At 42.1% G+C, this 26444-nt stretch overlaps 1 protein-coding gene across 21 annotated transcripts in view; it reads right to left on the bottom strand.

Moving 5' to 3' along the window:
- Positions 1–26444, bottom strand: part of GRIK4 (glutamate ionotropic receptor kainate type subunit 4) — a 444032-nt gene that overhangs the window by 285471 nt on the left and 132117 nt on the right. For 19 of the 21 annotated variants that reach the window (XR_004951076.1, XM_036221742.1, XM_036221744.1 and 16 more), the window contains exons 2-3: positions 16737–16835; positions 11607–11738 (exon numbers count right to left, since the gene is read on the bottom strand). The exons of 1 other annotated variant lie outside the window; for it this stretch is intronic. Coding sequence is in view for 18 of the 20 variants with exons in the window: in XM_036221742.1 (XP_036077635.1) it covers positions 11607–11688 (82 nt within the window). In the remaining 2 variants the exon portion in view is untranslated. The remainder of the gene's footprint in view (positions 1–11606; positions 11739–16736; positions 16836–26444) is intronic. One more of the 21 variants, XM_036221746.1, reaches the window with a different exon arrangement.

Raw genomic sequence — 26444 nt, 5'->3', positions numbered from 1 at the left:
TGATCTTTAAGACACTTGCCAAGCCACCTTCTCTATTTTTCCACAGGGGACTTGTGATGATCTTTGAAAGCATAGACTCTCCAGGCCCCTTTTCTTGGTGCCTTCCTGAAAGAGAGGCACCTAGTATATTTAACAGGCCTGAATAAATAGCAATAATAATATATATGTGGCCATTAGCTGCATAAGTAATCAAAGATCATTGCCATATGATTCCTGGTTCATATGGAATCCAATTCATCATTTAGGACATCATTTGGAATCTAATAAACAGCAGCTATAAATAAAGGCAGTGTATAGAATAATCCCCTTTGAGCGGCACAGATGTGGTGTCTGCCTTCTGCTTCTTTATAGATGCTGAGGGGTCTTGGGGATCCCCCTACTCCTCCCAGATGCTCCACAGAGGGGAGCCCAGCAGTGAGGAAAAGAGGGGTGCCTAGTATGGGAGACAGGGGACAGGGTCAGAGTCAAAGAAATCTGGGTTCAAATCTAGAGTCTTTCATGTTCTGCACAGGTGACCTTAGTCTCTCCAAGCTTTGGTTTCCTTACCTAAAGAGCAGATATTATCAAATCCGTCTCTGGAGATTATTGTAAAAATTAAACTTTATAATCTGTACAAAATAATGAGCTCATATTAGGTGCCCAATAAACACAAATGTCATTCCATTCCATCTTCCATGATACAGCCCTGTAAAGTGATGGCCCATCACCTTTTCATTAGATACATCAGGAAGGGAAAAAGAAGCCCAAAATGCCAAGGTGTCCATGGCCTCTGGACCACCACACTCACCATTGCTTAATGCTGGAGCATTCTCTTTAGCACTTAATGCTTCCCTGTTTTTTACTGGCTTATAGTTCCATCATGTCTGAATCTTACGTTTTCATATTTAAAACAATGACCACAAAATATCATTATTTCCTATATTTCCCACAAAGCCTAGCCGTCTTCAAGACACTGTCTGCATTAAATAAGTACCAGGGGACAGAGGAACAGGTTGGTCCAGCTATAGAGCCCAAGTCTCACAATTCCTTGCTCACAGCAGTATCTTCTTATATCATGTTTCTTAGAGCATGAGAGGATATGTCCCCTTCTGGAAGGATAGCAGGCAGAGTAAGAGATAACCTGCTGGGACTCTGGGGGGAGGTTATTCTTTCTAGGACCCATGGCAGAAAATGAACACATCACTCCAAGCCAAGCCCAGCAACCCATGTGACAGGACCTCAGATACTATTCAGCTTGTAGGTGCCTCCTTTAGAGCCCTGACAAGTTATAAATGGCAAGATTACTAAATCAACATGATAAAGTGTTTTCTGGTACAAAGGACTTCCCAGCTCTCTCTTCACTAATTGCACAGTCTCAGTCACAGACACATGGCCATCCTGTTAAGGTCCCTCTGCCCACTGAGGAAATGTATTGGTTTTGAGGCTCTGGGCTACCTGATTCTTGTGAAGAATAGTTGACCATAACAGAATCAGGCAATTTGGGCCAAAGATTGGACTGGGGACAGTTTCCAAGGGCATGCATGATCTCCTGCATAAAAAAATAGCTCAAGAGAAGGACTTCAAGTGGTTCAGCCTCTCATCTTGGATGCCATCTAAACTGAGGAGCAGATGTCTACATCCTTATTCTCAGAAGTTTTGGACATGTTACTTTCCATGGCAAAAGACTTTGCAAATATAATTAAGGCTACAGACCTTGAGATGGGGAGATGATCCTGGAGTATCTTGGTAGGCTTAATCTAATCTCATGAGTCCTTAAAATCAGAGAATAATTCTTGTCTGAGATTAGGAAGTGGCAATGTGAGAATGACTTGACCCTGAGCTTTCAGAATAGAGCAAGCAGGCCACAAGCCAAGGGATGCAGCACACTCTAGGAGCTAGGAACAGCCTCAGCTGACAGCTGGTAATAAGATAGGAACCTTTATTTTATAACTCCAAGGAATCTAATTCTGCCAACAACTCAAATGAGCAGGAAATGGATTCTTCCCTAGAATCTCCAGAAAGGCTCACAGCCCAGGGAGACCCATGTTGGACTTCTGTCTTACAGACTGTAGAATAATAAATATGACTTGTTTAAGCTCTTAAATTTGTGGTAACTGGTTGTGGCAGCAATAGAAAACTATACTAATAATAACTATAATAGAACTACTGGTAATTATTATTTATTGACCTCTTACTAGTCATCAGGCACTGTGCTAGCCATTTTGCATACATTATTGGACATAAACTTCAACAATCATATAGGGTGAGTTTTATTACTCCCATTTTTTAGTAGAAAACAGAGGCCAAATAACTTGCCCAAGGTCACATGCTAAAACTAATTAAATTCCAAGTGTGTACGTCGATTGAGCCTGTTTCCATTCCACTACCCTATAATTCCATCCAGAATTATGCTTGCAATAAATGTTGAGAAAATTACTATTTTTTAAAGAAAAAAATAAATAACACTTATTAACTATTACTAGATTCCATACACTGTGCATGGTACTTTATACATTTACTCTCAATTAATATAATAACCCCATATGGTAAAGTTATCTCCAATTTATAAATGAGAAATCGTGAGAAAAGTTGAGTAATTTGCCTAAAGAAACATGGCTGGTAAGGGAGATATATACCCATGAATTTTGAATCTTAATCCAGCTTGTTCCATAATGCCTAGGATATGAAGGCTTGAATGTAAACTCCAAGCTCCTCCAGGTAACCATCCTCATGGCTTCATGGTAAGATGGGCACTTGCTAGAGGCCCAGAAGGGGCACATTCTTTCCCCAGGTTGCACAAGCCCTCCGTGAAAGGGTGACCCTGCATTCCCAGCTCGGTGCCCTCCCAGAAGCCAATATTGCTTTCTGTGAGATAATTCCTAGGGTGAATGAAACAGAGGTTGCTTAAATATAGGGAGAGCTCAATGGGGGCATCCACAGAAACTTTCACTCGTTTACACCCAATTTCATCTTTACCAACTCCACTTATTTCCATTTAACAACCTCAATTTCTTTAGCATTCCAAGTTTTCCAAATTGGCTCTAAAGAGGAAATTAGCATTTAAGCACCATTTCCAGAAAAAGGTCTTTTTAGTTTTAAAAACTCCAAGAGCTCCAGAAAGTAGATGGAGAATTCCTTACTAATAGCTTTTGGAAAGTTATCCCTCTTCTCCAGCCTGTTGGCCTGAGACTTCCAGGTGGTTGCCCAGGTTTGGGGCAACCCACTGGAATTTTACTCCAGCACAGGCTGATGGTGGTACTTGTTTGGACCAACTCCTTAACAGAGTCTCTTGCTGAGGACCCTGGGTCTGTATGCTTCTCTTTCCTGTCATCTCTTAGAAAATCCTTCTGTCAGCAGAAAACTAAAAGTCTCATGTTGTTAGATTCCTGCCTCCGGGAGAAATTTATGAGTTTTGCCAGCAAAGTGACATTTCCTCCCCTGTCTGTGTCACTCTCGGCTCAAAAGACTATATGCTATTAAAGGATGGGAAAAGAACAGCTTGGAAGGGGTGACACAACTTAGGGAATCTCCCAGCTACCCAGCTGTTTAAGACAGGTGTTTTTAGACACTGTGGCAACCTGCTGCAGGCTTTCAAAGAAAGGCATTAGGTCTGGTGTTGAGAGCAAAGCCCAGCGGGTGAAGAGCCAGGGGTGGGAGTACATTTTATAGGCACAGGTGGAGATCTAGATGGCCTTTCTTTAACCTAAAGATCAGTCAGCTAGGGCTTGGTGGGAATAGTCTGAAAAGGGGTTCTGAATCCAGAGAACAGACTCTATCAGGCCAGAGTAGGAACCTGTGATAGATTAGAAGCAAATGAAGTGAGTGTGTGACTGATTTTGGGGAACACATCCTAATTTACCACATACCCAACACAGTTCTGAGTGCTTTCTATGTAGTAACTTATTGAATTCTCATGCAAACACGGGGCAGTGACTACTGTTAAACCATGTTATAGATGAAAAATTGAAGCACTAAGAAATTAAGTTCTTAACCAAGGTCATACAACTAGTGAAGGGTGGAATTCAGATTCAAACCAGGAAGTATCATTAGAGCCCACTATGCTGGAGCCTTCCAGAGTCAACCCTAGTGCCACCCATAACACATCTGGTTCTATGTTGCCCTTATTCTCCAGACTCTAATCAGCTTGGAATAACCATGTAAGACACCTGGGTGAGTCAGAGCAGGAGGAACCTTCTTGTGGGCTGCCCCAGATAGCCACTTACCCCCAGTTACGTTGATTTCCTCAGCAGGAACACAGAAAGTGAGAGGAACTGAAAGGGTTGCAGTTAATGTCTGTCCCTGGGGTAGGGTTGCAGAATTGTGAACATCTCCTCTGAAGGGGATGATGCTAACAGAGAGAATATCAACTCTGAAGAGCCCCAATCAGGGCTGCAGTGCCTCCCAAGTCTAGCATGGTAGCACTGTCTTCCTTCCTGGCCAGGACCAACACATGTACATACTGAGACCGACTGGTCTGGGCTCTGTTCCCTGTACACAACACTCATCAGTGTGGGCTTCATGGGCCTTGCCAACTGGCCTACCACAAGCTAACTGGGCCCAATAACTCTGCTCGATGGGAAGAAGCACACACCAAAAAGACATAGAGGGACTGTTGGGCAGCCTGACAACTATCTGTAGCCGCCTGCTGCCTGTATAACCCCAGCAGCCAAGACCCAAGCACCATCAAGCCTAGCCCATAAGGAATGTGCACCTACTCATCCAGACTAATGAGAACTAAATGTGACCACTGTCTTGCCTGAAGTGGAGCTGTGAGGCTGTGAGTGGTTTGTGCAGACTCTGCCAATACACATGTATACCTCCCCCACTCAGGCTCACACACTCGGGCACTTGTTTGAGATCTGGCAGTGGCTTCCAGAGCTAGCTCCTCCATCAGTGGCCACAGAGAGAGAGAAAAAAAAACACCCAGACAGGTCTACACCAACAAAATTAAAAGGTTGAGTAAGGGTCCATGTCCTCCTATCTGTCTTACCCAAGCAATTTGGGGCCAAGTGGGGTCATAGATTAAATTTGGCAGGTGGTTGTTCCCAATCTAAGCTCTTATTAGTGGTTGTTAATGAGGACACAATGAAAATGGAAAGTCTCCTTATGAGAGTGTGAGAACAGACCAGAGGCTAAAACATTCTATCACAGAATCCCAGGTTGAAAGGAGTCTTAGAGGTATCAGGTCAAATCCCCTTTTGATGCTAAAATCCCTGTCCGACCTATCTGTGGGGACCTTCAACTGTGGGGACCTTTGTATCAAAAACAGTCCATTCCATCTGTCTGGTAAACTTTTTTTTTTTTAACATCAAACCAAAATTTCTCTAGATATTGATAATGACTCATTCTCCTCCTAAGATTCTGTAAACACAGACTGGAGACAGGTTTTTTTTTTTTTGAATTCTGACAATATATCACCATGGCTGTTCTCCCAGCACTGCATCACTGCCAGACAGGGCGTCATTGAGGAGATACCATCAGGCCACCACATGTGTAAAGGGGCAAAATGAGAGCCCAGGAGAAATCAGACAATTGTAGCACAAATGAACATAGACAGCCACATATGAAAATTATTTGAAAATCAGCTCTATTATATAAAACTTTTAGTTAGCAAACAATAACCCCATCCCTTCATCTCTAGTGCCCTGGCCACTGGGACCTTTCCAGTTTCCTCCAGAGATCAATCATAATGTTCATTGCCATTACTTGCCTGTTCTCTATAGCATGGCCTGATTCATGAGGTCCTGGATGTTGATACCCTATTCCCAGTATCTTTCGGTCATCACCCATCAATAAGGTACCGCTGACAGGCTATCCAGGACTCCACACCATGGTTGACTTCTGACTCTCCTTGTTTACTCTTTTACCCTCAGCCCCCAAGAGATGCCCTCTCCTCTATTCCTATCGGGGTTACCACTCCCTTCCATATGAGCTTGGGTAAACTCTGTGGACGTTGACTTCCTCCATGAGATGTGCTTACTTTTACCTGCCTCACAGATTATTGGGGAAATTAACATGTGTGTAAAAACACATGCAAACCATGGCATAAATGTCCCCAGGCAGCTGGGAGTCAGGAGTTCTAGCACTACCAGACAGCCTTTACCAATTCACTTCTTACTGGGACTCCAGTTTTTCTTATCCATAAAATGGAGCATTTATGCTTAATTTATTCCTCACTTCTCTGCAGAAGAGACTATAGCTTAAGGCTATAGTTCAAAATAGGTTCTGGAAAAGTTGAGCGAGAAGATAAATGTCTTAAAAGCATCCTGCGTGGTGCTCCTAGAAAACGACTAAGTCATGGGTGAAGATAGATGATGACATTGTGAGCTGAGTGACTCTATGTACCTCACTGGCCTGGGTGCCTAACCACAACTAAGCTTCTCTCATGCCCCTGAAGGTGTGATGGTGGCATGGATGGGGCAGGGAACAGAGAAGAGAAAGCCTTGTGCAGACACATATGCATGCAGATACACACACAGACTTTTTTTGCTGGCAAAATCTTTACTCTCCTAATTACATATTCTGTATACTTATTTTTAAATAAAAGTGGTTGGCATTTTTGAGCACTGACCAATATATAGGGGAAGAGAAATTTCAAAATGGATAGGTCAGTTCAATATTCATAAGTTGCCATTAAATAATTCATCTAGAAAATTTACTAAGCACTTATTATGGGCCAGACACCATGCTAGATCTAGGAATACAAACATAAAAGATGTTCATTAGGGGAAAGATTTGTGTCCCAGAAATCTTTCTATATTCTCTCTCTAGATGACAAGGAGAAAGTCATCAATTTATATTTGTTAATAATTTGAAAGACCAACTGACTGCCTACATGGGTATCTCAATTTAGAAAAGAGATGAAAACTTACATGTCAATAAAAATTTCATAAATCACATCACATGGTAACATCATTAAGGGGGGGAAGCACTATTCAAAAAGCCCCACAGTGAACTGTCTGCAAAGCGCAGAATCCAGTTATGCTAACTGAATTGGATCTTGGCATGTCAGATACATTTAACACATAGCAAAACAGGGTAAGAAACCAGTGTTTATTATTTTTCCTTTTGCCCCTCCAATTCCCTTACAATCTTTATCTCTATTACACTTAAATGTTACATGTTCAATATTCTCTCTACAGGACTTAAAGCTCATTGGGGAAAACCAACTAAGTGAAAAATGCTTGGGGGTCCTAGTAAAGCAGAGTGTCAAACAAATCCAAGTTCTTGCTGCTTGACCATATATGGTCAACCTTAAAAAAGAAACCTTAGACAAGAAAGCAATTCAATTGATGCAATAGCCTGCTGATGTATCTAACGCCACCCTTCCTAGGAGGACTCTGTACCACCACGAGTAAGCCTCAAAAATCCCCAAGCTTCAGTTTCCTCATCCAACAGATGGACTTTTTGCCCTTGGGAAATTATCTAGAGGTAAAAGAATGAAAAAAAAAAAAAAAAAAGGACTCCATTAGTGATAATGCTTCCATCTTTTAATTCCTTTAACAGATAGAACATAATATATTTAATGTGACTGCTATGATAATAGGATATACCAAATGTCTCGAGGAATGTACTAGTTGCCCTAGAGCAAAAGAGAAAGAGGAAGCTTTGGAGACAGGTTCAAATTTCAGTATCTGCGTGACCTTGGACAAGTTACCTAAACTCTCCCAGCCTTGTTTCTTCATCTATAACATGAGATTCTTGTTGTTGTTGTTCTTGTTGTTGTTGTTTGGTACCATATCCTCAGTGCTTGGCACTCAAAAAATACTTGAGTGAGCTGATGAATGAATAATTGAATCACTGTATTTACCATTATAGGCAAAAATTGCATTATAACCCAATCACGATCTTCAGCCCATTTCTATTCTCTCTTTTAAATAAGACACATTGACATTTTTTCCTGGTCCTCTTTCTCCTTTCTCTTCTACTTCCTCCAATAAGCTGACCTCTTTATGCACAGGTAAGACCAGAAGAAAGTACTTTAAAACAATGATACCAAACCAGGTCTTGCAAGGACCGTAAGATTCATTCACCCATAACATTCACTGAGTTTGAGCAACAATGCTTGCATATACTGGGCCTTTTGTGAGGTGGTTGTCCTCCCATGAAGTTCAGAATCTGATGGGAAAATATCATCATTACAGCCCAACCCAGTAAATGCTGGAACAAGGGGAATGGGAGAATTGTAGGAAAAAGATGATTTCTCCCAGGGAGGAACAGGGTGATATAAGAAAAAGTCTTTGCCGACAAAGAGCTATTTAAGACAATAATGGTGGTGGTGGAAGGAGGAAGAGATGTTTCCTAGGCAGAGAAGACAGAATGGGAGGAAGAGCTCTATAGGCACAGGAGACGGATGAGTGAAGCCTGAAGTAAATCTCACTGGTATATTTGGGTAACAGTGAATAGTTCGGCATGACTGAAATAAGGGCCTGGGAAACAAGTAACAGAAGGTGGCCTAAAAAGCTTAGCATTCATTTGACTGACAAATAATTAATGAGTAATGTGTCTAAAGCAAGGTAACATTTGCTAATGTAAGAAAGAGGATAGGAGGAAACTACAATAGTCAATGACCTTCATATACTGTTGCAGGTGATTCTTCTTCTCTAGGGGCTAAGGGAGCCTCTTAGTGGGCAGAGAGGAGAGCACTGCAAGAGGACTCAAGGAGACTCACTGGGCTCTAGTGCTGACTGCCACCAGCCTGGCTACCTGCTTGCTATGTTACCTTGGCCAAGGCCCCTTTAGGCTTCCTTCCTCATCTGTGAAATAAGCAGGCTGGAAAATGAGATTCTTAGAATCCTTTAAGGTTCTAATCATCATATTATGATGATTTCTTTAAATAATGGAGAGCTATAGAAATGGGATGGGGTCTTCTCAGAAGATCTATTAATTGTAGCTCCCAAAGTCACCACTCAGAAGACTCAGAGGGACAGAAGCAAAATCAAAAGACATTTTCAAAAGATAGATGATTAAAGGGCACTGACATATGTGAGAGTTTACAAAATTTACATGGGCTGCCTCACAGTCATAAATAAAATCTCTTTCTCTTACCTAAAACCTCATTCAGGAGATAAACACTGGACATTGTTGTAGATAATTTGGCTGTATCTCTCACCCATGCCTCACTTGAATGAAAAACAGCAGTCCCTAGGCAGGGTAATGGGTTCAGCCACCTTTTTACAAACATCCATATTGTCACCAGCAGACAAGCAGGGCTGAGGGTGAAGCAGACAGGGCAATTTGTCTCTGAGATTCCTGGTTTCTTTAAGCAGCCTTCCTCTCACAGCCATCTTTTCAGAGGCTGAGGGTTGGGAGGAACCCCGGAAAAAAACAAATGAAGGGAGAAGAAATCCCTGGGATTGGGGGAAAAGTGGCAGACTCTCATGGACATGGGAGATCTCAGTATCAGGGATGCTGGTTCAGGCCATCTGTGTGTAAGACTGCCTACTGCTAAGCACAGCTACTTTGTTTTCTGGATCTACTTCTCTTCCCATCCCTGCCCTACTCCACATCCTCTCTAGAGTAACACATAATTACCACCTTTCCACCTATAAGTATTGGGAGATTTTAGAAAGCTCCTGGCTCCCAGGATAACCAAGGAGACAGGAAAATGAGTCCTGGCATTGTTTTTGGTTTTTCTTTTCTTTCCTTTTTCTTTGTTGGTTTAACTCTGCTTCCTGGCCTTTGCAGGAGATTAGGCTCGGTTTGACCTTACCGGCCAGCAGGGTCCCCTAGCTGGAAATTAGATAGAGGTGATCTGGCATTAACAAAAACTGAGGGTCAGCAGAGTCTGAATAGAACTGGACAAACGATGCTCCAAATGTGGGTTTAAAAGCATGAGGGAGTCCCTTTGAAGCTCCCCATTGTTAACGTAGCTGGCAAGAGAGGGATCTGTCAGCTCTACTTTCCACTTCCCTCCAGAACAAGTGTCAGGTGAGCCAAGGAAGGTTGTGAGGAGCTGCCAATTCTGCCTCAGTTCCTTTCCATCTTCCACTAGCGACAAATGGAAATTGATGGGTTACCATTTTAGCCACTCATTTAGAGAGGGAGAAAACCTTACAGAAAGTGCTAAATAACTGAAGGCATCTTATAAATTAAGCACCTCAAGGATATGAGCCACTTTGCATTGCCGCTAAGCAGAATTAAATTAGATTTTGAAGTTTCAGTAGAAATAAATGGGGAAAAGGGAGAGAAGATATGGTTTTCAGTTCCCTTTTTTAAGCATGCAGAGTGGTGAGCCCAGGGCAGGGTGAGGGGGAGAACTGAATCACCTGTCCGTGGTTCTGATTCCCACCCACTGCCACTGCATAAGTGTAGAGAAACATGCCACAAGAGCAGCTCAGAGACCTGCAGCTTAGTCTCTGGTCTAGCCAGGGTCTCAGCTTCTGTCTTGCTTCTGTCCACCCTTGGCCTGCTAACCATTCCCAGTATGCCAATTTCTGGAATCTCAGGACCAACCTGATCACAGATGAAGAAATTTGGGAGTTTGAAGCAAATTTCCTGGCTTAAAGCATCATGACATTTTCTTTATAAATCAGCCTCTATCCCTTTCAGGATCAAATTTAGAATCCAGAATCCTGCCTCCCAACCCCAGTCTGGACAGAGGGGCCTCAGATGGGTATTTGTATGGATAACTTGCTTGGTATTTGAACCCATTGGAGGCTCTTCCCTAGCCTTATCCCTAGGGTCCTGCTGGCTTCATGTGACCAATGACCCACCTGCTTGGATATGTCACTACTGTGCCTCACCTAACTGTTCACATTGACCCCCTTTCCAATATACACACAGATGTCCCCAGTCCCTAACATCCACATCTGTCCCAGGCCATCAGACTCCAGCATGGTGTCTGCTGGACTGAAATGGTTCCTTGTTCCCACAGCTGGGTCTGTGCCCCCAGGACCCAGGTTAACAGTGCCTCAGACTGCCATTATAAGCCTTGCTCAGGTCTTAGGTAGAAGAGGCACTTGATTTCCCAGGCAATCCTGGACCCTGGGTGGAGCCAAGCCTTCCTCCAAGGATGGAGGTGCTGATGGGACAGGTGGCAACATGGCCTTCCACACCTAAAATGGGCACCCCCTCAGCAACTGGAACAAGGAAGAGAGCAGCAGGAACACACAACACTGACGTGACCCTGCCCTCACTCTCTAGCACCAGGCTAAGGCAAGCAGATACCAAGTCAAGGGCACTGTCAGGCAGTGGGACAGGGTCACCCGAAGGACTCCCTGGCTTCATCTAAAGGACACACTCCAAGAAGCCTTCTTAGGATAATCAGAGAAGAGGAGTAGTGATCTCTTCTCTGATCTCTGGCCCTGCATTATTTGCAACCCCATGGGCCATTCTTACCCTCCTTCCTTACCTAACAGCTGTCTTTTTATGAGTGGCTGTTGGGAACAAGCTATAATGGAGACTTAGTAGCATCTTTATTCTTATCACGGTGGAAGCTGGGCAGGTTGACCAGACTGGAGCTGTGAGCCTGTCAGCTGCACATTCCCTACCCCCAACCCTGGGGCCAGCCAAACTTGAGAGAACATAGTGCAAGGTCATATGTCCCCTGTGGACACCTGGAATAATGATACAGGGCATCACCCATGGCCAAGATGCCCCTGGGGTGCTGTTTGAGCAGCACTTACCAATCCTCAGGGAGTGTGGACTGCCGGTGACCATCACAAGCCACACCAGTAGCAGCACCAAAGGCGCAGAGACTCCGGGCATCTTCTATAAATCCTCATGGAGCCCTCTGCTGGTCTGGGCATGACATAACTCTGTGAGAGAGTGGTGGGAGTGTATGAGTCCTAGGTTCCTGCTAGGAAGCCACCCATCCAGCCCAGTGACCCCAGATATACCCCCAGAGCCACTGTGAGGAGGACAAAGGACCCCTCCACAGAACTGCTGGCAATGCCTATGGAGACCTTAAGGCTAGTTCCACGCCCCTGTCTTTCCTGTGTCCAGGCTCACAGAAGGTTCATGTTCTCCTTCCCTCTCAACAAAATGAGGGCAAATGGTGTAGTGTGGTTGAATGATTCATGGACTCCACCTCTTTAAAATCTGAAACTGGGGATGAAGCCATTCATCTCCTCTTAAGGAACAGGAGCCACAGATGAGCAGAGGGGAGAGGGTCGGATGGTTATGCCAATGCCCTCAGATGCACTGCATGCACTGCTAGCTGGGGAGTGGTATGGAGAAGGGCTGGGCTGGAGTCCAGCTTCTCCATGTGCCAGCTGCGTGGCCCTCATGAGGGCTTCTCTTGGTCACTCAACCCACTTTCCTCACAAGTAAAACTGGCATGGCACCACCTGTCTTGTAGAATTAAATTGAGGACTAATACAAAATAGAAGAAGATGCTATGGTCAGGGCCTGGCCTAAAGGAGGGACTATTCAGATATTAGTTCTTCCCCAGCCCAGATAGGCAGAAGTGTACATCCCAGGTCATCAGCTAGTTTCCACATCTGTTCCTGCTGCCTATTGCAAACTAACCCCTCTCCATCCTTCCTCCATTTGCCCCTCTCAGGGCCCCTCTTCCCAGAACAGGTGGGCCTCTGTGCCAAAGCAAGAACCTTGGAGGGTACTACCTCCTTCCAAGGCAGCATGAGTATTGCTCCCTCACTAAGACCATTCCAACACCCTGAGATCAGAGTCTATAGGCTGTCAGTTCTGTCCTATCACCAGTAAGAACATGGATGTGCTAATCCTGGGTCACTCTTGGTTAGGAAAACAGTATTAAAGTGATTCTTCCTCCTACCCTCTAGACAAACAATGCAATAGAAATATGGGCAAAAGACCAGAACAGAGACTCCACTAACAACTACATCTAAAGGCCTAGAAACATTTGAAAAGGGACTCAGCTTCATTGGGTATCAGGAAAATGCAATTTTTAAATGCAATAAGATACCACAATACATTCACTGGAATGATTTTTTTTAAAAAGCCACTATCAAGTGTTAGCAAGGATGTGATGCAATTGGAACCCTCAAATAGTGTCAGTGGGAATAAAAGTGGATAGAACTCTTTTGGAAAGCTCAGTAGGGTTTTACATGTACCCTAATGACCCAGCAACTCCACACCTAGGCATATATGTAATAGAAACACATGTACATGTCCACCAGAGAAGGACTAGAATGTTCATAGAAGCACTCCTTGGATTTCCCAAACTGGACTACTCAGATATCTAGCAGCGGAATGGAGAAATACAGTGTATGTTTACACAGTACAATGTCATATGGAAATGAAAATGAATAATCAGTAACTACATGCCACTGTATGGATGAATCCCATAAACATTATATTGAGCCAAAACACACACACACACACACACACACACACACACACGAACATGTAAAGTATGATTCTATCTATACAAAGTACAAAACAGACAAACTATTCTGTGCTTTTAGAAGTTTAGATAGTGGTTACCCTTGGAGGTGAATAGTGACTAAAGAGGAAGTGCAGGGGTCTTTCAAGGGTGCTGGCGATGTCCTGTTTTTTACTCTGGGTGCTGGTTACACAAGTTTGTTCAGTTTGTGAAAACTCATTGAATTGTATACTTATGTTCATTTTTCTGTATTGTGTGTTATATTTCAATAAGTTTTAGTGACATCCCCTAACTCTTTACACACACTCAATGTTCCAGCCATACCCAGAACCTTGCAGTTTCCTGTGCACACCATGTTCCCTCTGCCTAAAGGATGTTCCTCTCTCCAACCTCAGCTATTTGCCAGAATCAGGTGCCTTCTATGTGTCATCACAGCAGCCTATAGTGGCTCTGATACCAGCACTTTTTCCCTCTGTTGCTGCTGCATTTATGTGTCTGCACCTGGGATGAGGGAGGGCTTCTCAAAGGCAAAGATTGTTTCCAGATTACTGTTGTATCCCCAGAGTCTACTTATACACAACAGGGACACAGTACATATTTGTTAAATGAATGGAAGGCCTCAAGTAATTGCTTCCTATTGGGGAGAGAGAGTAAAATAAAGGTACAGGACTAGGGCAAAGAGAACTATGCTTTTGGCAAATCAGGCCTAGAACCTATGTCCTTTAATTCATGGGTGTTGGTGCAGGGATAGATGGCAGCAAACATAGTCTCAAGGGAAGCTTGATATTCTTACTCATTATGGATTAAGTAATTGTTCAGTGACTGTTTCTTCACTAGAATGAAAGCTTGCTGAGGGAGCGGCAGGGGGCAGAAATCTTATTTGTCTGTTTCTTCAGGGTCCAGAACAGTGCCTGGCATACATTACGAACTCAATAAATATTTGTAGAGTGGATAAATGAATAAACTGTCAAAGAGGAAAAAACTATAAAAATCTGGTTAGACTATATGAAAGTATATTAAAAATAACCATTTATGTCAAATTTCTTCCATTTATGCCTGATCAGCATGCTGCATAATAAGTATTATGCAGACCATTAAATAGGTGTCGGATTAGTCTGTGTAAATTTTATTTGATGACATAACTATACTCAGTTCCTGCAGGCCTGACTGGTGCCATTCACAGTTCTGAAACCTGGCTGACCTGGAGACCGTATGTAAGGACAACAATGGCTAAAGTTCAGGGCTGCTCTTGGGCCTCAGCTATCCAACCCTGGGTACAATGCTAAGAAATCTCCTCCCAAACCTTACAGGAATAAAAAGAACCATTATGTTACATGTTTGTAAATCCCAAGTGATTTCAAAATTATGCATGTGAGAGCAGAAAGATGAAATTCTCAGATTCTTTATGAAAAAGCACAAAGAAATTTGAGACCTTATTTTCACTTTATGTTTAGATGAATCAGTCTTAGAACCTAACAGTGTAGCTTTATTAACTGAAAATACTTTAATAATTTAGGGATAAAAAAGAAATTATCCTGGAGATATAGCAGTAATGTCTCTTCCCATTAACATTACCCCTCTCTGAGAATTTCACCTACATCCATGGTTTATTACCATAAGCATGGTATGGCTTCTAAACTGGCATCTCAAGCCCAGAACACCTGCACTTGGCTGCCTCCTGAAATCTCCACTTGAATGTCCCACAGTACCTCACCTAAAGAAAAGGTACCCTGTCCACCATTTCTATCAGTTTTGTGTCCTTCTACATCCTCTTTAGCACTACAATCCACTAGTTATCCAGCCAGAAAGTTGAAAGCTACCCTAGATTTCATCTTCCCCACACCCCTGCATCTTATCAGTCACCAAGTCCTGATAGCTTTGCCTCCTAAATACCATCACCTTCTCTCCATTGCCACTGACCCTCCCCAATCCAGATATTTGTCAACAATAACCCAGTCCTCTGCAATAGCAGCCTTCTTGGTTTTCCTTCTTCTAGTTTCCTTCTCCAATTGGTTCTCCTTACAGCAGAGAGTGTTCTTATTAAAATATAAACTTGATAATGACATACTCCAGGCCCAAAGGTCTTGGGTAGCTCTCCATTGCATCAGGATCAAGGGAAAATTCCTCACTCTCTTCCATGATCAGGCTTCTGCTCTCCTGTCCCTACTACCCATTCTGCTGCACCTGACATCCCAGCAGAGCTCAGCTCCCAACCTCCCTAGGGATGCAACCTCTGCATGTGTATAAAATGTAATCTCATCCCCCGATAGCCTGAAAACTGCTTTTTCCAGGCTCACTATATTACCTCCCCTCTGAATTTTTCTGTGATCCTTTCCCCATATACTGTCACCATACCTGGATCATTCCTCATTAGGGCACATATTCTGCTTCTGACAATACTGTCTCCACAGAAAGGACAGCTAGAATTGAGGCTGTGGCAAGCAATTAGCACATTATCAGGCACATAGTAGGAGCTCAATTTATAAGCTGAATGAATAAATGAACAGATGGTCAAAAGGCATTTCCTAAGTTTACACCAATATGAAATAAATTCCCAGTTTGGCTTATACATTTTGTATATTCTCTGTGGTTAAAACAAACAACCTAAGCAGATATAATGCTTCATATCTAGGCAAAGAGTGATCATAGAAGTAATACATTGAGAAGGAAGCAAACATTTACTGTCTCTTTTTCTGTGCTTGGTGCTTGTGCTGATAGTCATAGTTAAGAATGTAAGTTTGAGTCCTGCACTGCCATTTACTGGCTATACACCTTGGGCAAGTTACTTAACTTCTCTGAACTTTTACTTCTTCTTCTGTAATATGGGGAGGATAAAAGTATCCTCAAAGAATTGTTATGAGGAATAATGATATGCTTGTCCTGTGCTTCTTGCAGTAAGTCCTTGATAAATGTTAAATATTCCTGACCATTCTATTAACCCTATAAGGTAGTGTGCATACCACATTTCACAAATGTGGAAGCTAAGGCTCATAGAAAGGTTTAATAATATATCCATCTTCTGCAAGTTGCATGGTCATATACATTGGAATTCCAGTGGTGGTGGGGCTCAAAATCAAGAGTCATATGCAATCACAAATACCATGTTCCTTTTTTTTTTTTTTTTTTGACTAGAGTTGAATATGGAAGCCCTGGCAAAATTTAAGTCCAAAGTGGACAAAAATAGCTTTCAATTTCCAAGGGTCTCTGGCAGTCCCTACCTAAACAGAGCAGGGCTTCAATCATATACTATAGGTAACTCAGAAGATGGAAAGTCTAAAAACAGAACTTTCCCATGCTACCAAGGAAACTGTTTTGACACTGTTAAATAGCCATTTTCATTATAATGACTGTAGAGTTAGGGCCCAACATAGACAGAAGCCGGGTCAGATACAGCATCTACTCCCCATGGAGCCCATTTTCTCATTGGTAACATGAGAATATCATTGCCTACCTCATGGGATGATAGGCACCAGGAGAGCAGGAAACACGTAATTTTCCACCTGTGTCTCCAGTACCTAACACAGGCTGGCACATAGTAGGCACTCAAGATCTGTTGAAATAATAAAAGAAACCAATCAGATAAAGTATGTGAAAAGGTCTCTGTCAACATCAAGTATTTGCTCATGACTTATATTTAGAGTTCCTTCCCACGATCCAGGTCCAATTCACACACTGTATGGCTCTCCTGTGAGCCCCCAGCCCACACCGTCTGCAGTGGTGGGCAGCAACTGATCGCACACTGCCCCATGAGCACTTGAAAGATGCATTGTGGAACACTGTGGAATATCAGACTGATTTATCATTTACCTTCTCAGGCTGTTTCCTCACCCAGACACAAGATCAGACATCCCCACTTCTTACAAAAGAATTTCCATTTTTTTCAGATCTTGAAGATTTGGTCAGCTTCCTCAAGCTAGAAGATACTCCAGTGTTTCTAAGTGTCTCTGACCCCCTCTCCTGTGCTTGTATTTTGAATACAAACTCCACGAAGTCAAGATCTTCACCTTCTTATTCACTGCTACACCTCCAGCACCTAGAATAGCAGCTGGTCTGATGCAGCTACTAATAAACATTATTGAACGTGTACATATATGAATGAATGATTATTTAACTTTGCTCTTGTTTATGCTCTCTCTCTATAATCAGACATAAGACCCTGGGGGACAGGGGAACCCCTCTCTTGGGCATATATCTTTCTAATACACTTGCTACGGTGCCTACACTGAGTAGAGGCTCAATTAATGCTTGCTAATTCTGACCAGCACTGGTTGATAAGCACAGTCACCACCTGCCAATAGCTCATGGTATTCAGGTAATGAACACATCTGGACCTCCCTGGACCAGATGTGCTAAATGGTTTCTCCTCTCTTGATTTGTCAACAGTCCCTCTACTGATCTCTCTCTCATCCTCACAGGGCTATTATACCCTTAACTGTGATTTTTCAGGAGGGATCAGAGAGGAGGCTGACAGCCACCATAGGGTGCTTGTTGGTGGGGAGAACAGAGGAAATCAGAGGGGCAGCTGGATTAATTACAGATTTTCTCTCAGCTGTGGGCAACAAGACCTTGATTGTTCCTCATGATGCTCCAGGCTCCTCAAGACAAATGGATGTGGGGCTTCTCTGCCATTCTGACCCCCAAAAACCAACAGCTTAAATGAGGCATGCAGAGTAGCAGGGTAGCCAGGGCAGGGGAGTGGGGCCACCCAGGCACTCTGGCCTCCTTTAGGGAGAATCAGCCTTTGTGACCTGATACAGTTGAGCATATGTGTAAGTTCCCTGTCTCCCTGGTAACAAGTGGTGTGAGGTAGGCCCTGTCCTCCAGGATGTGCAAGGTAGGGACCTGGATGTTCACTAGCTCTGGAGGTCAACTCTCTGAGACTCAGTTTCATTCTGTAAAAAAAAAAAAATAGACTAAATAATTTCTAAGGTTCTTTTAAGCTCCGATTTTCTAGCATAAAGTATACTTTATGCTAACAGATATTTATTGAATATTTACTTAGTATGCACAAAGTACTATTTCAGAGTCATTGCTCCTCAGATGAACCCTGTGAAGCAGAGACTCTCATTCTCACCACATGCAGATATGGAACCCAAAGGAAGAAAGGTTGAATGAAACTTTCCCAGATCACTCAGCTTGTCAATGAAGAAACCAGGCTCAAAGACCAATTCTCACCCACTACTCTCTACACTGGCACTCTCTATATATCCCAGAAACCGGCACACAGTTGGTACTTGAGAGAATGTTGGAATGTAATTGTAATGATTAATGTTGTGTTTAAGAAGAAGACAAGTGAAATGTAAATAGATCTAGGGCCCATCTGCACATTTTGCCAAATTAGGGGACAAACAAAAGAATAAGTATGGAGGTGTCCTTGACAAAATGATAAGTCCAAGTGTTCTCAACTTTTAGGATTACTACCAGGAGATGCCCCCTGAAGTTTGTGATAAGTTACAATATGGCAGGTTAGCTGGGGTACTTGGCATTGGCCTGGGAGCTAAAATATGTCTAGACTCATCAGGATAAACTGAAGAGTACTAGCTGTCTCAGTCAGGCCTGACTTTAGGGGAGGATACTCAGGGACTGAAGCAACTGCAGGTATCTTCTTGGAATGCACATGTAGCTATAGCTGTTCCTAGTCTTGGACACTAATAAGTAGGACATAAAGAATCCCTGGTCTTTTTTCACCTCTAAACAATCTCCTGTGTGGATTGCAGACAAAGTCCTTAATCCACCTCTAAACAATGTTCCCTCACCAGGGGCTTGAATAGACATCCCTGGTTTCCAAACCCAGGTGCCACTATGTGTCCTTACACTGGTTATTTAACCTCTGAGTTTCATTTCCACAACTGTAAACTGTGGGTGACCATGCCTGCCTTGAAAAGCTGTTGAGAGTTTAGGTGTAATGAACTCAGAAAACGTGACACACTTCCTTTCTTCTCTTCATTCCCATTCAGGCTCCCTCAGGAAGTATACAGAGGCAGCCTACTCTACATCCACATTCTCTCCCAACAAGACATGCTCCATACCGCTCGCTAATATTAATCCATAGCCTTCTCACTTCCAAATGCTGCTCCAAGCCAACCCCATCCAAGAAGGTTTCCCCGAAGTAGTCAGTCAGTCCTCCTTCCTCATTCAGACTCAGTTTAGCATAGGAGAACAATCAGGGATTGGAGGTGAAGAGCTGTGTGACATTGGACCTGTCTACTAACCTCTGGTAGATTCTTCTGTAAAATAGGGAAATAACACTCCCACTATCTACCTTACAGGGTTGCTAAGGGGGTCAAATTAGAAAGTGGGTGGAACACTACTTTACAGATGAGTGAAGTGCCGTTCTTTTACCCTAGACGTGGCCAAATCCTATACACTTACTGCTGCTATAAGATTTATACTTTATTCATTCAAAAACATTTCTACTGAATGTCTACAGTACAGCAGGCAATATTCAGGCCCTGGAATACAGCCCCTGGTCTTGTGGAGCTTATAGTCAAGAGGGGAGATATTGAACCCATTTCCAAGAAGCTGTTGCCATAATTACAGATAGTGAAGGAAAAGTACAGGACATATAGTGTGTGGTAGGGGGACATTAATGTGTTTTTTGTGACATCTCCAGGCCACAGTAGAGGAAAAATGATGAGGCTTTGACAGGATGGGTAAGAGCTGTGTTCTCTCTTCTGTGGCCTATGACAAATAGATACTTAAAGTTTAATTATCCACATTGTTTCAGTTGACAGTTATTAAAGTCTAGGCAATAGGCAGCATAGGGATAGCCATACTCTGTTTTCTGAAAGAGAAAATTGAGGCTGAAAGAAAATAAATGTCTTGCCCAAAGACCATGGAAAGGGTGTACCAGGGACTAACATTTTGGGGCACTCATTTGTACCATGCACGTGTGAGTGAGTTAGCTATTTCCACATGGCTACTTCGTCAACTACCCTGTGAGCTCCAGTCATAGCCCTTCTGCAAAGATGAAGAACAGAAACTTGGTGAAGATAAGTAATTTGCCAAGGATCACAAAGCTAATACATGATAGTCCAGAATGCAAAGTTTTGTCTGATTCAGACCCACCAGCTTATCCCACAGAACCAGAGTAGATTTAATAAATGGCACTGTTCCGATAAATCACAGGTCATTTGGCTGCACCTCCAACAAATAGTGATGGTGGGCCTACCATGTACTGGGCATTGTGCTCTGACAGATAATGCTGTGTCCTCACAGTTCCTCCCATGCCCCCCATGGATCACCTCACCTTGAGATCTTTGCATGGCTCTGCCCTTTGCCTAGAACATTTTTCCTCCAGAAGAGCTGGCACATATCCTCACTTTCTTCTAGAACTTGATTCAAATCTCAAAGGGGCTCTTTATCCTCCCTGCTCTACTTCCTGTATTTCTATAGTAATTACCACCTCCTAGTTTATTATATAGTTTACTTATTATTATATTTCTTATTTATGTCGGTTGCCTTTATACACACTAAAATGTAAGCTCCCCAAGAGCAGGGATTTTGTCTGCTTTGTTCTTTATGTGTTCAAAATACCTAAAATAGTACCTGCCTATAGTAAGTGTTCAATAAATGTGCTGACTGAATATGAGAAACATGAGAAGAGTTACATGGGCATTAGGTTAAACATACAGACTTCTGGTCAATATGGCATAAAGATCAACACTGTGCATGCCTCCTCTCACAACCACATCAAAATTATAACAAAATACAGAATGACCATCACTGTGAGTCACCTGAGGTCTGGCTGAACAGAAGTCCTTCAACAAGGAACACACAGAAAAGACCAACTTGAGACTGGTAGAAGGGGCAGAGATGCAAAATGGGCTGGTCCCATATCTGTTTGTCGTAGTTGAGAATTGGAGAATATATCTCCACTGCAAAAGTACCCCTGTAAGAGCAAGGGATATCAGCCCCACACTGGGCTTCCAAGCCTAGGGTTCTAGTGCTGGGAAGAGAGATGAGATGCCGACAACTTCTGGCTGTGAATCAGTGGAAATTGTGGCTGGAGGGGATGGAGGGCTGAGGGAGTCACAGACTTTCCTATTAATGGGCCCATATGCTGACTTACTTGGTTACCGACTCACTTGCTCTGAGCTCCACTGCTGGTGCAGCTGCCCAAAAGGTGCCAGAGACATATGGGGAGGAGCTGAGTTGTCTAGCTTCAGGGTAAGGGCTGAAGGGGCAGCTTTCTCCCAGACAGAAGTGCAGGTGCACTCTTCCTTTGTTGAGCCCTCCCTCGCTCGGCTTGCAGATGCAGGTACCCACGATATCTGAGTCTCCATCAACCTGGTTAAGACAGGTTTCCCTTCCTAAAACCCTACTCCTAAACTTCTGGGCCTGGCCAAGCTGCCTCCAGTGTTTTTTTTTTTTTTCCATACAAATGGCCTGTCTTGACTCATTTCTAAAAATCTCTGCAGACTTCCCAAAAGTCTCTCAAAGGTTCACAAAACCCAAAGAAGCAGCACCTGGCTTCAGTATGCGTTATACCTCTTGTTGAGCAGCCTCAGTTCCTGGCTTAGCCTCTCAAAGCACCTAAAAGCCCACCATGGGAGGCAGCCACCTGTGGATTGCTTGGTGACTCTTTCCAGGTGGCTGTGGGCAGTGTACAGGCTGCAGCTGAATCTGGCCTACATATGGGCCCCTACTAGGAGGTCCGTGGGCTGACAAGCCCAGTGGCTGGCTTTGACCAGAGCTGGAGCACTCTCCAGGTCTATATCTGAGGAGGACACATCCAAAGGGTGGAGTGGGCAGGCAACAGATTTCTGCTAAAGTGAATCCTGCTCTGTAGGGTAAGCCCCTCATCAGCCAGTCCTCATGGTAATATTCACTTGTATCTGTCTGTTTGTTGCTTTTACTGTCTTTCACAAACCAGCTCTGTACCAGGCACCGGGAGTATAAGATACTGTGTGAGACAGTAGAGAGAGCCATCAAATTAAAATACGAAGTCAACATAACCATGGAAAAAGTGTTTCCTGGTTGCCACAAGAACTCTGAGAAGATGTACCTAAGCCAGTGAGGGAAGCAGAGTTTGCCACCCCAAAATATTACTTTGGGGATATTTTAACCTGGTTATTTTTAAGAAACAAAAGACTCAGAAAAAACCTTTGAACTTCCCCCTAACTGCATAAAAGAATTTAGATAGAGGATCTTCTAAGAAGGGAGCTATTGTCATAGATAACTATAGTTTAATATAAATCAGGTGTGATAGACAGGGAAGAACCTAGCAAGGACCATTTGATCAAAATCCTTTATGTTCCATTGTTAAAGATGGCCCGGTAAACATTTGCATTTCTATCTCCATGTGAATTGCCTTCCTGCCCTTTAAAGTACCAAATAACATCTCCATATAAACTTCAACTGCTCAATGTGTCTGTCCTCCAGTCTCATATTCTTAAGGAATCCCCAGCATACATACATATATACATAAATACATACATACATACATACATACATATATACATACATACATACATAATAAATTTTGTCATTTTCTTTTGTTAATCTGTCTCATGTTAATTTGATTAGTCCAGCCAGAAGAACTTAGAAAAATAGAAGGAAAATTATTTTTTCCTCCCTCACAGTTGTTTTTTCCCCCTATACTTTTCCCCAGATTTATTGAAATATAATGAACAATTAGTTGCTCATATTTACGTGATACCATTCAATGAGGTTTTTTTTCAATTACAGTTGCCATACAATAATATATTAGTTTCAGTCATAACAGCATAGTGAATAGAGCTCTATATACCTCAAAAAATGATCACCCCACTAAACCTAGTACCCCCTCTTCTCCCTTACATATTACACCATTATTAACTATTTTCCTTATGCTACACTTTATATCTCCATGCCTATTTTGTTTCCATTTGTACTTAATCTTCTTGCCCTTTTTCATCATCCCACTAACCCCCTCCCATCTAGTAGCCCTCACAATATTCTCTGTATCTATGAGTTTATTTCCATTTTTGTTGTTGTTTATTTTGTTCTTTAGATTCCACATGTATGCGAACTCATGCAATATTTGTCTTTCTTTGATTTATGTCGTTCAGCACAATACCCTCTAGATCCATCAAGGAAATGCCTTTTCCATCACTTCCTTTTAGTCTCTATGTGTCTTTTAATCTAAAGTGAGTCTCAAATGTAGGGGTCTTGTTTTCTTATCCATTCAGCTACTCTATATTTTATTTTTTATTTTTTATTTATTTGTTTTTATTATTTTATTTTCTTATGGTCACATTAATTAATGAAATCCAATAAGTTTCAGCTGTACACTTTAATAATAAGGCATATATATATATATATATATATATATATATATATATATATATATTTTTACAATGTGTGTTCACCTCCCATAGTTAGATTTCTTTCTATCACCACATATTTGGACCCCTTTACCCTGTCTACTTCCCCTCTCCATTCACCACCCTATCCTCTGGTAATCACTAATCTACAGTCCATGTCTATGAGTTTCTGTTTGTCCTGTTCATTTGTTGCTCTTAGGTTTATATTCCACATATAAGTGATATCATGTGATCTTCAACATTTTCTGTTTGGTTTATTTTGCTTAGCATGATTATCTCGAGGTTCATCCATGTCGTCGCAAATGGCAGTATTTCATCTCTTGTTATGGCTGAATAATATTCCATTGTATATATGTACCACAGTTTCTTTAGCCAATCATCTATCATAGGACACTTTGGTTGCTTCCAAGTCCTGGCCACTGTGAATAATGCTGCTATGAACATTGGCATACAAATATCTTTTCAGATATGGGTTTTCAAGTCTTGGGATAAATACCCAGTAGAGGGATTGTTGGATCATATGGTAGGTTAATTCTTAGTTTTTTGAGGAAGCTCCATACTGTTTTCCATAGTGGTTGTACCAATTTGCAGTCCCACCAGCAGTATACGAGAGTTCCTTTTTTTCCGCATTCTCTCCAACATTTATTATTACTTGTCCTGTTGATTATAGCTAACAGATGTGAGATGGCATTTCATTGTGGTTTTGATTTGTATTTCCCTAATAGCTAGCATTGTTGAGCATCTTTTCAAATATTTGTTGACTATTTGTATGTCCTCTAGGGAGATGTATCTGTTGAGGTCCTCTACCCATGTTTTGACTGGCTTTTGTTGTTGTTGTTGTTGTGTTGTTGTTGTTGAGTTGTATCAGTTCTTTGTATATTTTGGATATTAGGCCCTTATTGGAGGCTTTGTTTGCAAATATATTTTCCTATTTGGATGGTTATCTCTTTACCTTGTTGATGATTTCTTTTGCCGAGGAAAAGCTTTTTAGTTTGATGTAGTCCCATTCATTTATTTTAGCTTTTACTTCCTTTGCTTTTGAGGCCAAATTCATAAAATCCTCTTTAAGTCTAAGGTCCTTGAGTTTAGCTCCTATGTTTTTTTTTTTTCTATGCAGTTTATTGTTTCAGGTCTTATATTCAGGTTCTTAATCCATTTTGAGTTAATTTTGATGTGTGGCGATAGACAACAATCTAGTCTCATTCTTTTGCAGGTGGCTTTCCTGTTTTCCGAGCACCATTTACGGAAGAGGCTTTCCTTTCTCCACTGTGTGTTTTTGGCTTGACTTTTTTGTCAAAAATTATTTGCCCATATAAACATGGGTTTACTTCTAGACACTCTATTCTGTTCCACTTGTCTGTGTGTGTTTTGCTGCTAATACCAAATACCATGCCATTTTGATCACTGTCACTTTGCAGTATAATTCGAAGTTGGGCAGAGTGATGCCTCTAGCCTCCTTTTTTTTTTTTTCCTCAGAATTGCTTTGGCAAATTGGGGTCTTTTGTTTCCATACGAATCTTATGATTTTTTTTGGCTCTATGTCCTTAAAAAATTTGGCTACTCTATCTTTTAGATGGATCACTTCCTGTCCGTTCAAGGTACTTGTTGATAGGAATGTAGTCATACCATTCTCTATTCATGTTTTTGATACATGTTTTTTTTCTTCTTAAAGGAGTTCCTCCAACATTTGCCATAATGTTGGCTTGGTGATGATGAACTTTCTAAGCTTTTCCTTGTCTGGGAATCTATTTAACTGTCCTTTGACTCTAAATGATAGCTTTGCTGGATAAAGTATTCTTGGTTGTAGATCCTGGTTTTTCATCATGTTGAATATTTTAAGTCAATTTCTTTTGTCCTGCATAGCTTCTTTTGAGAAATCAGCTGTCAGTCTCACTGGTATAGGTAACTAATTGCTTTTCTTCCTGCTTTTAAGATTCTCTCTTTTATTTTACCTTTTGCATTTTAACTATAATGTGTCTTGGTGTGGGCCTCTTTGGGGTATCTTTTCTGAGACTCTCTGAACTTCCTGGAGTTGCATGTCTATTTCCTTCACCATGTGAAGGAAGTTTTCCATCATTATTTCTTCAAATAGCTCTTCAACCTCTTATATTCATTCTAGTACCTCTATAATATGAATAATTTTATATTTAATTGTGTCTCATAGGCTCCTTAAGTTATATTATAGCCTTGGCTTCTTTTTTCTTGCTGTTCCGATTGAGTGTCCTTGGCTTCCCCATCCTCTATATAGGTGGTTCGATATCTTCTTCATCCACTCTGTTGATTCCCTCTAATATCCTCCTCATCTCAGATAATGTTTTCTTCATTTCTGACTGGTTCATTTTTAAAATTTCCATTTCCATTCTTAAATATTTTATCTCTTTGTTAAAGTTCTCACTAAGTTCATCTACACTTTCCCTAAGTTCATTGAGCATCTTTATAACCAATGTTTTGAACTCTGCATCTGAACCTGTTAAGATTCAGCAAGTAATCTACAGAGGCTATGCTTATAGTTGCCTCAAGAGCTCACATAGGAAACCAAGTTCAGCTGCCACTAGTGTGTGTCTTTGCACTGCTCAGCAAGAAGCACAGAACTCTCCGAGCACACAACTGGATGTGGCTTGGGTGGGGCCACGAGTTGGAGGAGATGGAGTTTTAGGGAATCCTCTAGGAGGAGAGACCTCTGTTAACCTGTTTGACAATGTCTCAGCTATGGTGGTGCTGAGTCCGCATTCTGGGATGGGAGAGGGCTCAACAGAGGAACAACAGATACCACCAGCTCTTCTGCATGGGAGAGAACCTCGCCTCCAGCCCTTACTGCAACAACTCGGTGTCCCTCTGTAAGTTCCAGGTGC

Source organism: Rousettus aegyptiacus, unplaced genomic scaffold (assembly GCF_014176215.1).
Source record: "Rousettus aegyptiacus isolate mRouAeg1 unplaced genomic scaffold, mRouAeg1.p scaffold_m13_p_5, whole genome shotgun sequence".
Classification (NCBI taxonomy): Eukaryota; Metazoa; Chordata; class Mammalia; order Chiroptera; family Pteropodidae; genus Rousettus; species Rousettus aegyptiacus.
This window is presented reverse-complemented; position numbering and strand designations above follow the sequence as displayed.